Below are 14518 nucleotides of genomic sequence, written 5' to 3'. Positions count from 1 at the left end.
TTCCTTTTTTTCCTCTTTTCCTCTTCCAAGAGAAGAGGGAGAATCCGTTCGCGAACAAACGCGCCGCGCCGGATAATAACGCATACTACACGTTGCTCGACGACAATTGAAGCGGAAACAGCGGAACTTATCGAGGATATCGTTTATCGATACTTTTTAATGCTACGCGCGCGTCAATGGTACGCGATAATACTTCAGCATCGTCGATTAAGGCTGCGATGATGCGAAGGACCGACGTCTGGATCTCGTTTCTCTTCTTTTGTTGTTAATCTATCAGAAAATGGCGATTACCCTCGTCAGTTTACTGAAGAACGCTGCTCGATTCTATACTGGTACACGTTGGAAATTGTATTTTGTGAAGTTTTCTTATATTTTATTCATCGTTCACCTACATCCACGTATGTAATTTAGCTCACATTATAAATAATAATGTTTAATTTCATTGCGAGATAACATCCATGTTGCTTTTAATTTCACGGTTAATTTTGATATTTGTCGGACAAGTAGAAAAATACAAGATATTTTTTATTGTTATTTCATATTTTAGTTTTTTTTAAATTACAAAAGTATCATAAATAAATAATGTATATAATTATAATAAAACCTCAAACCTTTGTTTTTATAAATCTTTATTAACTCTTGCTGCGTATATTTTTAACATACTAAATGAGTCTTTATAAAACCGTAGCATGTTTTAGTATCCTATATACAATTCTAATAAGGTATAGCATAAAAAAAATGCTTTTTATATTATGCAATACATTATAGATGAATACTGTTCTCTTTATACAATCATTAATAATAGATTATTTAAAACAATTTTTAAAACAATCTCGTGCATCACGTAAATTTCCCGTTATAATTATGCCGAAAAATAGCGAAAGTAACGCGGCTCGTGGAAAAGTGCTCGAGCCGTGATTCATATCGCGATATAAATATGCATTACGCCAAGGAATATACAGCGTCGAATATTGCAAAATCGCTGGAGCTTGTATACCATTATTCTTTCGAGACGTAATATCTGGCACCAGCCAAACGAACACTAAATAAAATAGTCTCGGAGATGCCGCGCGTACGTACATTGGGTTTTCTTTCTCGAAAAACTGTAGCCTCAATAAATATAGCGTCAAAATAAGAAGCGACATTTCTCCGATTGTACGTTATTCGCGATGAAGAATAAATGAGCTCGATAGACACAGCTTTGTTCCATATAAACGACGTCTCACTATTAAAAGATATACGTATCGAACGTATCGTTTAACAATATTGTACGATCGCGGTACAACCAACGCCAAATTGTGTCACGTAACACGAAGAACGTGGATATGTGGAGCCGAAAAGACGCCAATACGTGATATGTGGGTCCGAAAAACTGTGTACCACATCGAGCTAAATAATAGCACAATAAAAACACAAATATTTGCTCGAGATCTTTAGAAACGTTACGTTTCCAATAGATATACGACGTTCAAAAAAGGAGTTATTGCAACGATATTGCGATACAAACGCGGCTACGTAATATTTGTATTATTTTTTCCCAAAGAAGATGCCACGTATTAAGTATTATTCAGGCCATTTATCGCATGCCAATATTCTTTATCGACATCGTATAAAATAATGATAGTAACCACAGATTTATTGTCGATAAAATCTACGCAACAAATATCGGTAAATGTCCAATTAATGAATCTTTTCAAAGCTGCTTGTGCAACTTGAAGTCGCTAAATTTGAATCTCGTTAAAAATCATAATATAATACAAAATCACGTTTTAAGATCCTTATTTTGAACGTTCCGTATCCAAATCTTATCAAATATTATCGCAATCGCTCAAATACCTAGCTGCATTAATTTATGTTGAGACACACACAAAAATTAATCTCGCGGTCAAAATACACGGAAGCTCCAAAAACCAGTCCTTTGGAGCGTGTTTGGGTTCTTCGTCGACCTGAATATAGTCCAGATTAAACCGCGAACCGTGAAATATTACGGACACATCGTGTGCTTTGGAATACATCCATGCCATACATACTGATAAATGCCTAACACCTTGTACAAACAGGCCGGCGTTATCTCGGCTTGGACGATGAAAGGCCGCAGGACACGCGGCACGACAGATATAGGAGATTTTGCGACGTCAGTAGATTCGTGGCATATATAGGGACGCAGGAAGAGTAAGCAGGCTGGCAATACCATCAGGGAGGAAGTCCTCTTGGCACTCTTACGTGCCGCGATAGCTTAAAACCGCATGGTACGCGATAATAGCCAGCGATAGGTCCACCGGGATAGGCAGCGTTCCGGCTCTATCCATGACGAAGTCTCCTTTGGGATTACGTCTTATGCGCGGACAACCATGTGAGACCCCAAGCTTCTCCGCCCTGAACATGCAAAAATACATGTACACACATATATCATGCGGAAGATTCCACCAACATTTCGCATCGTACGAGATTTCGCGGTAAATGCGAATTTTCACGAAAGATATAATATCGCAAGAGAAGAAAATATTCTTACGATTTCCACCTGCGATAGAAACGCCGGCTCGCCACGAGAAAAACGCATTCTCTCGATCCGAGTCTGTTTGAGCATCCTCTTGCGGGAGTGAAAGGTCAAGAGTCTGCTTGCACGATGATAGCTTTTACACAAAATGCGATATCCTTTATGGATATTTGTATTTTTATTCAGATCTCTCGGAGATGGGGACATAAAGATAGATTTTAAGTGAATGCGATTTCATCTTTAATTTCCGCGAAAAAATTTATGGTGATTAGGGAATACGTTTGACTTTGTAGGTGGTAATTTCGCAAACGTTTTTATCGATTTTCATTCGCTGGGAATCTGCACGGCAGAATTTCTTAGCTTATTGCGCGAAAGCACAATAAGCTGAGGATCCTGAGTGTACATCGTGGAGCTGAGGCATAGAGGAGAACAGGATGACTCTCTTCCGCACACACCGCGGCGGCATTAGAATAAACGAGCGCTGAAAGTCTAAATGGGGTTCTTATGGGAATTACGGTAGCCTTACGGTGGCTGCTGGCTAACTAAAGTTAAGTAATTTATCCTCCCACAATTTTCTTCTTCTGCGCAAACTCATACTTGCATTAAGTCAAGCGATTCATTATTTTGCGGCCAGCTGAGTTATAACAATGACTTAGTATCACGTTTTACGAAACTTTGTCGGATAAAAGAAGAGAAGCGCATTTATTATTTATTAATAAATAATTGTGTGATCCATAAAGCTTAGAAATTATGCAGAAGGATATATCATTTAAAAACATATGAAATAAAAATATCTATTTGTACTGTATTATTTAGGTTAACTATTTGATGATTGTGATTAATTGCACGTAGCTAAAGTTAAATTGATAACCTTGGATGTTTAGAGCAAACATTCTCCTCTTGTCTTTTAAGATTTCGAACATTTGCCTTGTGCGATCCGTGAGTTCTACCGACTCTAGCTATCGAGGTTCATAAAATCTCGAATGTATTTTGCAACGGCAGCAAGAAGAAATTGCCTCAGAGTTCTTGTCATTACGGAACAGTTCTTGGAAAGTACTTCTGAGTCTTGAAAAATTTCACGAGATCCCCCTTGTCATTTTCTAACGACTAAACTGTTTTGCCACGACATCAGTTTAACAGTCTATAAAACCTAACATTGCTTTATATCTCTCTAATTAATATTGCATCCTTTAATATAATTAATGCTAATAAATTTAATTTAAAAATTAAATTTATTAAAAATTAATTTAAAAATTATCTAAAAATAATGAAAGCTGTATTAAAATTATTTGATTTTAATAACGCATAAATCAAAATCTGTTAATCAGAGTTAGTAGTTAGTTATTATTATAAATCAATTATTACGATAAAATATAATGGATATTTTATTTCTAATTTATTGTCACTTTTGAAAAAAAAATTTATCTTTGATTAAGCAATCTAAAATTTAACGTGATATGTCACGAGCGGATGATACGTGTAATATTTAATCGCGGAATCCGGGACGTCCAATCAGTATAGCTAATGAGGCAAAATGTCTTCAATTAAGTGTATCACAAGGTATCGACATATCATGCACAAGATAACGAAGCACAGCCGTCATATCACACGATCGATATCGCACTGCCAGAGATCCCTTTGAATGTACATACATAGAGACGCGTATAACCGATACAGGACGAATGAGGTGCGTATTAGCAAATATCAAGCGGGGGTTAATTTAAACATCAAGCAGGCTAATTTAAAATTAACTAATCACTCGCAGATAAACGCAGTTATGGCATCACATCGAAATGTAAATTAACATTAGCTTGCTAATTGCTTACGTGCGGATTAGACAATCATTATAGATAATTATCTCACAATAAACTAATTGTAATAGTATACCGAATGTAATATTATTGTCAGATATGAAAATATCATTTTTGCTTGTCAAATTTCTATTTTTCTTAATGAACGTGATAAATAATATAACTTTTAAAGATATAAAAAGTTTTATATATTTTCTTATTATATTGTATATTTTCAATTTTTGTATCATAATTTTATATTTGTATTTTTAATTTCTACATAATTTTAATCTACATAATTTTCTTTCTACTTTCTTCTAATTTTCTTTCTTTTTCTACTTTAATTCTACATAATTTTAATAATCATTCATCATTTTTACATTTTAATATTTTGTACAGTTTAATGTTTTTACATTTTAATATTTCAAGTATTATATTTTAATACTTTATAATATATATATTTTCATTGTATGTCATAAATATCTCTTCCCATTTTATTTACGAGAAGTATGCATTCAATTTTCTTTTAAGGAAATGTTTTGCACCTATTTTCAAAATATTGAGAATTTAATAAAAATTGTACAGAATGTCCTTACATATGTTTATAGAATCTTCAGTACAATTTTTAAATCGATTCACTAAAGCGTTCACAAGTTTTAATAAATTAATATAAGGATTTTAATTTGCACCGAATTAACATGTGTTCTTATGGGAAATGTATAACCACATCGATTTAAATGACAAAAACACATGGAAATAATATTCAGAATTTGTTTAAAATTTGCAAAAGTTTAAATACAGAGGAAATATTTGATCAAATAATATTATACTAACTGGTTAAAAAGATATTAAATATAATTCAATGAAGTTAGCCATGTGTCACAAGGCGAAAAGTTAATCATTTCGATTAACAAAATTCGGAATATTTCAGTAAAAGCGCAATAAATATTAAAAAATACATCTCTGCACTGTAGCTAAGATCAAATAATATTCCACACAATTTCTTATTCAAAAAAAACCCAAAAGTGGATATATTCGTCAATATTGATTTTCAGCTATTTTTTGCTCGGATTATACATACAAAACATCCTTAAAATAATCGTTTCCTCAAATAATTGTTTTTTCGTTGGAAGAAAATCGCAATTGTTATTTATTAGAAAGTAATTAGCGTGATTTTCACGATATGTTAATGGCAAATCACACTTTTCGAGTGATATATCAATTAGTCTGGCGCGCTTCGCGAGCCATTACATGTATAAATTGCCACCAATTTAATTATCAAGTTTCTGCTATTGACAGTTACGTGCGCATTCTCGGCTTTGATCTAAATTCTCTAACAAAGCAACCGCTCCGCTCGTACATCTTAGAGAGTAAGAGAGCAAATACATCCTCCGCGACACAGAGATCGATGTGGATGCACGTGTGTGTACTCGCGTACGTCAATAATCAATTAAATTATCGGCAAACGCGTCTAGATAGACGCCGTCCTAATTTGCGCCTCCAATGTCCAAATCGCTATAGCGGCATACAGTTATATAGGGACCGGCCGTTTGCTAATTATTTGCGGCAGACAGAAAACGCGATCTAAACGGGCGATACCGCGTTATGCTCTCCGTGTGAGGGCCGTTAATGGTATTTCGGTAACATCGGGTCGCAAGTGCGCACTAATTAACGCTGTGTCGATAGCAATGCTACATGTCCTTGTACGCCAAGAAACACACAGGCGTACGGTTGTAACCGTGGCGTCACGTTGCATTTACAATCTATCAAAATGCGATCGCGAAATTATTCGTAACTAGCAAAAGCTTCATACGATAATATTGAATTGCAAACGATCGTTTAATCGTATTCATCACAAATACCCGGTTTATTAAGAATGTTTTGGAAGAAAACAGAATTTGAAATAGACACATTAAATGCTTTAATTACGAGAAAATTTCCAAAAATTATATAATTAATTAATTTTAATATGCATATATTATGTAAAATTATATAATAAAATCATATAATGTAAAATTATATAGCAAGTTATATAATAAAATTTTACATTTAATACTATTATCTTATTTACAGTATTTATTATAACTTAAAATGACACATTAAAGAAAAACATGAATAATAAGATAAAATATGCATTACTGGAGAATAAATAATAATATTTTCGATAATTTATTATTATTGCAATTTTGTAGGAAAATACGGCGCAGAATTGTTACATATCAATATTTATTGCTTCATCGTTCAATTCTCCGTCTCGCGCATTATCATTAATATCCGCTTCTCTAATAGTGGAATACATAAATAAACATCTGTAAATACGGTGACTGCAAGCTGTGATTGCATCGCGGTTTGTTTATGTGTTTACATATACACATGTAAACAAAATCCTTTCGTATCTGCATCAACTCGAGTAAGCGGATTGATTTGAGCCGCAGAAATTTTGTACATATATGTGTATGTGGCATTCTATCTCTGTTTTCATTTTGAAATTTATTTTCATTCTTCCTCTGGATCTGCACTATTCGACGAATTTCCGCTCGTTAAATATAGCACCCATATACACGGTGAGGTCGGCACACATAGATCCGGATAGTGAATGATGGTAACTAACTAGAACACCGTCTATATCGTATATATTTGTATGTGTGCGCGCGTGTGTGTCACGTTTCTTTCTGTGTGCACTAGACCAAAAAATTCGAGGTATTTATTATGAGTAAATTGCCAGTCGAGTTACCCCGCGAGAGATATTAAATCGCGTGACAGCGCGACGTCGCTCCGCGAGCGAAAGCGATTAATTAATGTCGATTGATGTGAATTCCTTTCGCGTGGACATTCGCGACCTAGCTATAGTATAAACGAAGTCAACGCTGTGGAAGCTGCATAGTGTCTAACAAGTTAGTTTCGAACCTTCTATTTGCGATCAATTACTCTTCGGGCAGCTAATTACTCTTCGTCTAGTTTCTAGCAGGATATTGCTCTCCTTATTTCCACAGTGGAGTGATACTTGCATGAGCAAGTTTTAAAGCTTAACTTTGCGACTGCAATAACAATAAAACAAAACAAAAAAAGTTCTGTTATCCTATCTGATTTCGCATTGTTGTGTATATAAAATATTATATTATGATACAAGGATAATGATTCATCCACATTTTTTAATCTTTACTTTCGTATATATCTATAAAAACATCTCCTCTCTAACATAGAAATTTTTATTTAAAATTTTTTTTCTTTAAAATTTTTAAAAAAATTTTTCATCTCTTGAAAATAATTTAGAACCTTAGCATTACTAACAGATACGAGAAAATAATATACCTCTCTTTCCCTTTATAAAAAAATTAAAAACAGACATTAATTTATGAAGACATTACTCGCATCTAAATTATTTTATGTAAAATGATTAGAATCTTTAAAAACGATTACATTTTACAAAAAGCCTAGGAATACATATATTTAAACGTCACAAGTCTATTATTAAAGTATAATTTATTATTTTTATCGTGTATTTTTTATTATTATTAAAATTCCTCTTTAAACTTTTTACACAAATTATTTAATTAATTAATTATTTTACACAATTATAGTTGTTCACTATCTATCCTTCACTCGCACATTCTTCTCAGAGCTATGTTCTCTATCGAGAAATATACGCGAATACAAGGTTCAGCTAATTGAACAGGGACTCGATTTGGTGCTGGTCTCTCCATGTTTTCTCTAGGCAATGCACGTACCACGGAAACCACCGAGGACTGACTGGTCATCCAGGATTGTGCCAAGAAAAAGGAATACATAGACGCGTGTAGTTTTACTCTTAAGTCGATTAAGTTCCTTTTTACTTGAGCCTCCACCTCAGGTGCTCCGGGGCAGAAAATATTTCGAGAGGCGGTTTTAAAATCTCCGGGGTGCTTCGCGTAGAGACGTGACCGAAGGACGATCGAAGGTTTTATCCGACTTGAAAACAATGGCAGCAAATTGGAAGGCAAGGCAATACCACGTGGACTTCCGAAGCACGTTCTCGTACGAGGAGCCGAGTCCGTCTTTTCTGCTTTAAATATTGATTCCGGAGATTGGCGAGATCAAACTAGAATTCTCAAGGGTTTTCGCGGAATTTGTTTTGCCTAGCATTACCTTTTGCAACAACAAATACCGACTATCCGCGACTAAAATAAAAGAAAATAATCTCTAATATATGAATATTTTATATTTATGCTTACAGCTATCGTCGAGTGCTCTCATGAAGTCTTCACTCAACGGAGAACATGAAGGCCGATTATTTATCGATAATCGCTAAATTATGTACGGTGCTGATGCTGTTTGGACTGGTTGCAAATGTCTACTCACTCGATATCCGTAAGTACAAAACTTGCAATAAGATTTATATATTTAATATATAACGAGCATAAGAGACCTAGCATTGCATTCAATAATTGTGTTAAGTATCAATAAAAAAACTGCTTGAGGCAGACAATATTTTAAAATTGTGATAATTTAAACATCTTGATTCAAAAATAAAATATTTAGACAACTACAATTTCTCTCTTTGAATGGAAATTCACTTGTATAATTAAATATATAATTTATCGAGGGAGAGAGATATATTTTTGCTTAGATTATTTTGCTTTAATTTGCGCAATTGCTTCTCTATTATTCATATAACTCGATATTTCGAAAAATACTGTAATAAGCATCGATTAAAAAAGCGTATAAATGACTGTGAAATATTGATAAAATATGCTTTGAGCTAAAACTAGCGCACAATTTTTGCGGGCAAAGTGATAGACCAATAATAAAGAGGACGAGAAAGAGAGAAAGAGAAAAAGAAAGGGAGAGAGAGAGAGAGAAAGAGAGAGAGAAAGAGAATCGCGTGCAGTCAGCTGCACGAAAAGTCAAACGACGTGTTTCCGAGCGAATTCTAGGTTGTTGCAGCTGCGGAAAGCCCATTCTGTAGAGAGGTGCTATCCTTACCCTTACCGCGCCCGGTGGCTTTCTCCCTATCTCCTTAGCTCCTTCTCGGCTGTCAAATTTTTCATCGGGAGCAGGTGATTTCCGAGTTTTTATTTTCCTCCGGCCTGCAATGCGATGGGGGTGCTATCACTCTGAAGTAATGACTCGCTATTCTCCATCCGCCCGGGGGATCAATTATTTTGAATCTAATGCGACAGGATAAATTGTATCCCGCGGAAGGAACCTTCCGCCGCCCCCTTTTCTCCTTCGATTCCTTCATCCCTACTACGGGTCACCGACGAAGGAAGAGTAGCGATTTTGCGCTCGGAGGAGCGCGTCGCCCTCGGAAAACAGCCCTCTCGGTACCTCGAGTGATATAAGCCTTCTATAAGCATCTCGGCAAATTGGTCAAAAAGTTAGCGTATATCGATTTTATTGCTATGTATTTATAAGGAATATAAATTGAAAAATTACATCACGCATATATATACGAAATTATCTATTATATTTCGGCTTGACGAAGATTTTATCGCGTTTTAACAAAAAATAATTATGAAATAATGTTTCAATCTTCTATGTATTTTCCAGCTATATATTTTTACTATGTATTTTTAAATAATATTGAGTATTGCCGTTACTCTTTTATTAATTTATTTTAATCGATCTACTTGCATCTTTTACACTATTAAATACCTCTTTTAAATATCTTTTAAATAACTTTAATTTTAAATATCTTTTAAGTACCTTGAGTAATGTACTAATATACAGTATGCTATTAATAAATTATTTAATATATAAATTCAATTTTTATTTTATACAAAAATTAACAGTAAGAATCATATGATTACTTATAGATAAAAATAGAATCATATGATTACTTATAGATAAAAATATATAAAGATCTTAATTTTAGAATAAATGAAAAATGTTTATTTGAATAAAAATTTTTAAGGAAGCGCAAACAGTAAAACAAATATCAAACACGCTAGAAACATCGAAGAGAACTTTAAATTGAAAAGCTTTGCGCAAAGTATATATCTCTGAGAATTTGTAAACGCTTCCGTGATTTTGATCAAAGACGAGATTCGTTGATTTGCAACGATTCGTTGAAATATTTGAACGGAATGTCTTTTTTGTGGTGCGAAACTTGTTGGAATTTCCAACGAAATTCTTTCTTCCTCAATCGATTATCGGCGTATAAAACGCTATGGTTTTAGAAAGAACGCTCAAGCCGCTTAAGAAGTTCCCGAGATTATTGATGTTTCCACGAGGCTTGCAATAAAGGAGCGGTGTCTCCATCTCCGCTTGGCTATAATACAATCTACGATGATATATGTACCTAAAATATCGTCTCTACAGTACATACAAGTTAATATGAAAACGTTGCATTTGCACTTGAGCATTAAAAAGAAACACCTCTTTCTTCTAGAATTCCCGACTGATTTGAATTCATTTTTGCAAGCCGTCCTACAATATCTTTTAAATGTTTATTAAACGAATATTATAATGCCGATCTTATGTCATATTAAACATAGAAAATATATGTACAGTTGCGTCCTTATCGTTACGTACACGACTATGTCATATTTTGCAAAAGGTCAGCGCCATTACTCTTACACCTTCCTTGTGGTAACGACTTCCTCGAGAGACAACTTAATGGACGAAAGGTCGTGGAAGCAGAGGAAGCGACGAGGAACATCACCTAACGCGTGGAACGCTGTTGACACAAGTGCTCTGATCACGATTTAAGAATGTTTTTCTCTCCGATCTATTAAAACAATTTCATTTAGTTGAAAAATGCGCTCCATAATAATAAATGATATATCTATCGATAAAAAGAGCATGATGATCATTAAAAGTTGTAACATCATTACGAAGCTTTCGCTAAACATCAGAGGGTTAACGGAAATAAAAATCTCAAAAAACAAAAAAAAACGGATGTTAAAAGGCGGATTGCAAGCGGATATAAGAAGGAAGGTTATTCAGGGCTTGTAGAAGGATTGGAGGGCAAAGGGAAGAGCAAGCAGGCGACCATTGTTACAGGCTTTCGCCGGTACCAGGTTCTGCTGGCGTTTCCCTCGTTATGGTAAATGGTCTGTCTACGTGGTTGGGCAAACAGTTACACAACGATAAGTGCTAGCGTCGTCCGTCTCGAGACAGTTTCGAGGATCTCTGCTCTCTGCTCTTCTGTCCTTTGGACGGACGTTAGTTTCACGACTGTCGTAGTGGAGATTCTCTAAAAGGTGTCCGGTGAGCTCTTAGTGACTACTAAAGATGCACAAAGACTTCCATTATCCTCGAGCAAATCATTTCATTCTGCGCTATTGAAAGTATGTATATGAGTTACACATAGACATTCACGCGCATTATTACTTTAGAACCTATTTTAACATAGCAACATACATCGAAGGAGAATATTAGATGTAACATCTAAGCTCATATTGTTAGCAGATTAATTGCGAAATATGCAATGACAATGCTTCTAATGAAAAGTAGTGCAAACGTATAATATTAATGCATCATTAGAGAGCTTAAAGTAACTTAATGATGTAAAATTTCTGCATCTAATTCTGTATCCAGCTCAGGCATTCAGAGCTGATGTTTTTTCGTTCATCTAGGGCAGTAAACTCAATAATAAATTAAGAAACTAATAAATTATTATTAAAACTGATAAATTATTATTAAAATTGATAAATTATTATCGAGACACACATAAATTAAATTGATTAAAAAATCTAAATGAAGATAATTCGATAGTCACAGAATATATATTTCATGAAATTTTAGCTTGTCTTACTGAAAAAATTCGTGCCATTTTAAATATACAAATCACATTGGTATATTTATTATTTCAGCAAAGATATGCAAGAGTGCAATAAAACTTCCTAATGATGAAACTTTTCCTCAGTTTTCTTAGCATTAAAATTTGTCCTATATAAATAATATATCTTTATCAACTGTGAACTTGTAAAATAATCTAAACATTGAAAATATATTCTGCGTGATAAGAAACAAAAGCGATTACGAAAAAAATTACACAATTTTCTCCTTTAATTCACTTTAGATTAGAATTTTCTCCGATTTAATACTTCAAGCGCGATCGTCTAAACTTCGTTCGAAAGTACTTCCGAAAAAAAAAACCCTTTATTATTCCAAACGTCTATTTTCATGCACGAGAATCCGTACGAGAGTGATCTATATATTTTCTTCGGTCGGACCAACTCTCATAAGTCGACCAGGAGCGTTTAACAACGTTATAACTTTAGTAACTAGGGCGAATTTGCCGGCAAGGGAGATTTCTACACGTCGTTCTACTTTCTCACCGATAACAAATTAGCTAAGTTCAATATTTGACTTGGTAATGATTTCGGCATCGCTCGCATTACTTACATGACCTATCTATATAGACATGTAGCACTCGGTGACAATTTGCTTAACTTGCTGGAAAATTCATCTCCAATTATTATTAATATACAAACGAAATTATAAATTAATTTTTCTCAAAGACTCAATGCATTTTAATTTTACGTAATATATTTTAATAATTCTATTACGTAATATATTTTAATAATTCTATATTTAATATTTTATTAAAGTATATTTTTGAAAAATCGTAAAATTTTATTGTAAACATTTTTATTGCAAAATTTTATTACAACATATGCGATCGGTGTTTAATCTCTTACGTCATACTGATAACTTTGAAAATCGCAACATTTTATTTTAAAACTTTTATTGCAAAAGTTTATTACAATATCAAAAACATAGAAACTATAAGAATAATCGGATTTTTTAGTATTCGATATTGTTCGAAAACCATAAAAATTATTCTGGTTCAAAAATTCGCACAGGCAAGAATCAGCATTTTATAATTCGAGAATTTGAATTTAACGAGCATCAAGAATCTTCTCGAGCCTTCGATCTTTCAGAAAAACTTGACCGTTCCTGTTATCTCTCATTTGTTCATCGTTTAAAAATCGCTTGTCATAAACGTTTACAATAACATTGTCAACCGTTGACAAAATCAGCGAAGCGCACGGGCATGCGCGCCCATGCGTTACGATCAGCTGATTGGCAATCAGCTTATCGAAAAATAGTGCGCGCATGACAACTATAGAATTTTCAACCTCAAACCTCATCAGTGGCCAATTGTACGCGATGCTCTGAAGTCACCGCTAAAGTATAAAATTTATTGGTCCACGTCGCAAAGGGCCCAAAATTCCGCTCGCAGTCTCGCACTTTTCGCTAAACTGCACTTTTCGCTAAACTGCTTTTGTCAAACCGCTTCGCTTCGCTAAAAACCACTGTGTTAAAACTGCTAGATTATCTGTAAGAAAGCAGATAAATTCTTCAGCCTTTGTACATTATATATATGTGTATCTTTTTTCTTAAATTACAATTGTAGTGTCTTAAAAATCAAAAACACAAAAAAATTACGTGTCGTGTGGAGTCATTAATTTTAATAAATTGTTTGTGGTTGTCCGTTTGCCGCGCTTTCAAAATTCTTCGCTGTCGCGGCTATCCGCGTTCACCCGCGAACAAATAATTATTAATATTTTATTCAAAATGCTAAAAAACAATTTACATATTCCTCGATTAATAAATGATTTTCTCTTTCAATATTCTATTCAATATTATAACAATTAACTTTATATTATATAAACTAACAAATGCAATATTTGATAAATTAATACTTTCCGTTTGCAACTATTATTGGTTTTTGTAATATTTATGTAATTGATTTTATCATCAGAAATTATTAACAGAGAAATTACATTTGTACAATATCTAGCATGAGCATTAATTTTTTATGCATACATGATCATGTTATATAGATTAATTGGAAAAGGATTTAACCGTCGAATAATCAAACATGATTCAGTAATTACAAAATTAAAATTACAAAAGGAAAAATTATTGATTGTGGCGACAAAAATTGAAATTCTGTACTCTCCCGTGCTTCCTTAGCTTCTATTGAAATCCAATGTTTCTTCGCTCCCTATCACGTTATTGCCGATAGATCAAATTTGCTACAGCTTGGCGATGATTTTGACGCTTCGTATAAAAATTCCTATTCTCCTTCTCACAGCTTTTCTTGCTTCCTCACGTCATCCCGTTTAGCCCGATAGCGCGTTCGACCTTTTTCCCATTTTCCACTAGACGATTCTTCCGCCTAGCCTTTCAATTTGAAATGCAGAAGAGCTTTAAGCATTCCCGGTTAAATCCGGAATCGTGTTGTCGTCGGTTAATTCTGAATTCTCCTATGCTATTTTTCGCACATAACGTCACT

At 34.0% G+C, this 14518-nt stretch overlaps 1 protein-coding gene across 2 annotated transcripts in view; it reads left to right on the top strand.

The window, feature by feature from the left end:
• Window positions 1-14518, top strand: part of LOC105255638 (discoidin domain-containing receptor 2) — a 77956-nt gene that overhangs the window by 28488 nt on the left and 34950 nt on the right. For both annotated transcript variants that reach the window (XM_011265049.3, XM_011265048.3), the window contains exon 2: window positions 8501-8634. In XM_011265049.3, coding sequence (XP_011263351.1) covers window positions 8544-8634 — 91 coding nt within the window. In that variant the 5' untranslated portion in view covers window positions 8501-8543. The remainder of the gene's footprint in view (window positions 1-8500; window positions 8635-14518) is intronic.

Source organism: Camponotus floridanus, unplaced genomic scaffold (assembly GCF_003227725.1).
Source record: "Camponotus floridanus strain SB8 unplaced genomic scaffold, Cflo_v7.5 scaffold14, whole genome shotgun sequence".
NCBI lineage: Eukaryota > Metazoa > Arthropoda > Insecta > Hymenoptera > Formicidae > Camponotus > Camponotus floridanus.
This window is presented reverse-complemented; position numbering and strand designations above follow the sequence as displayed.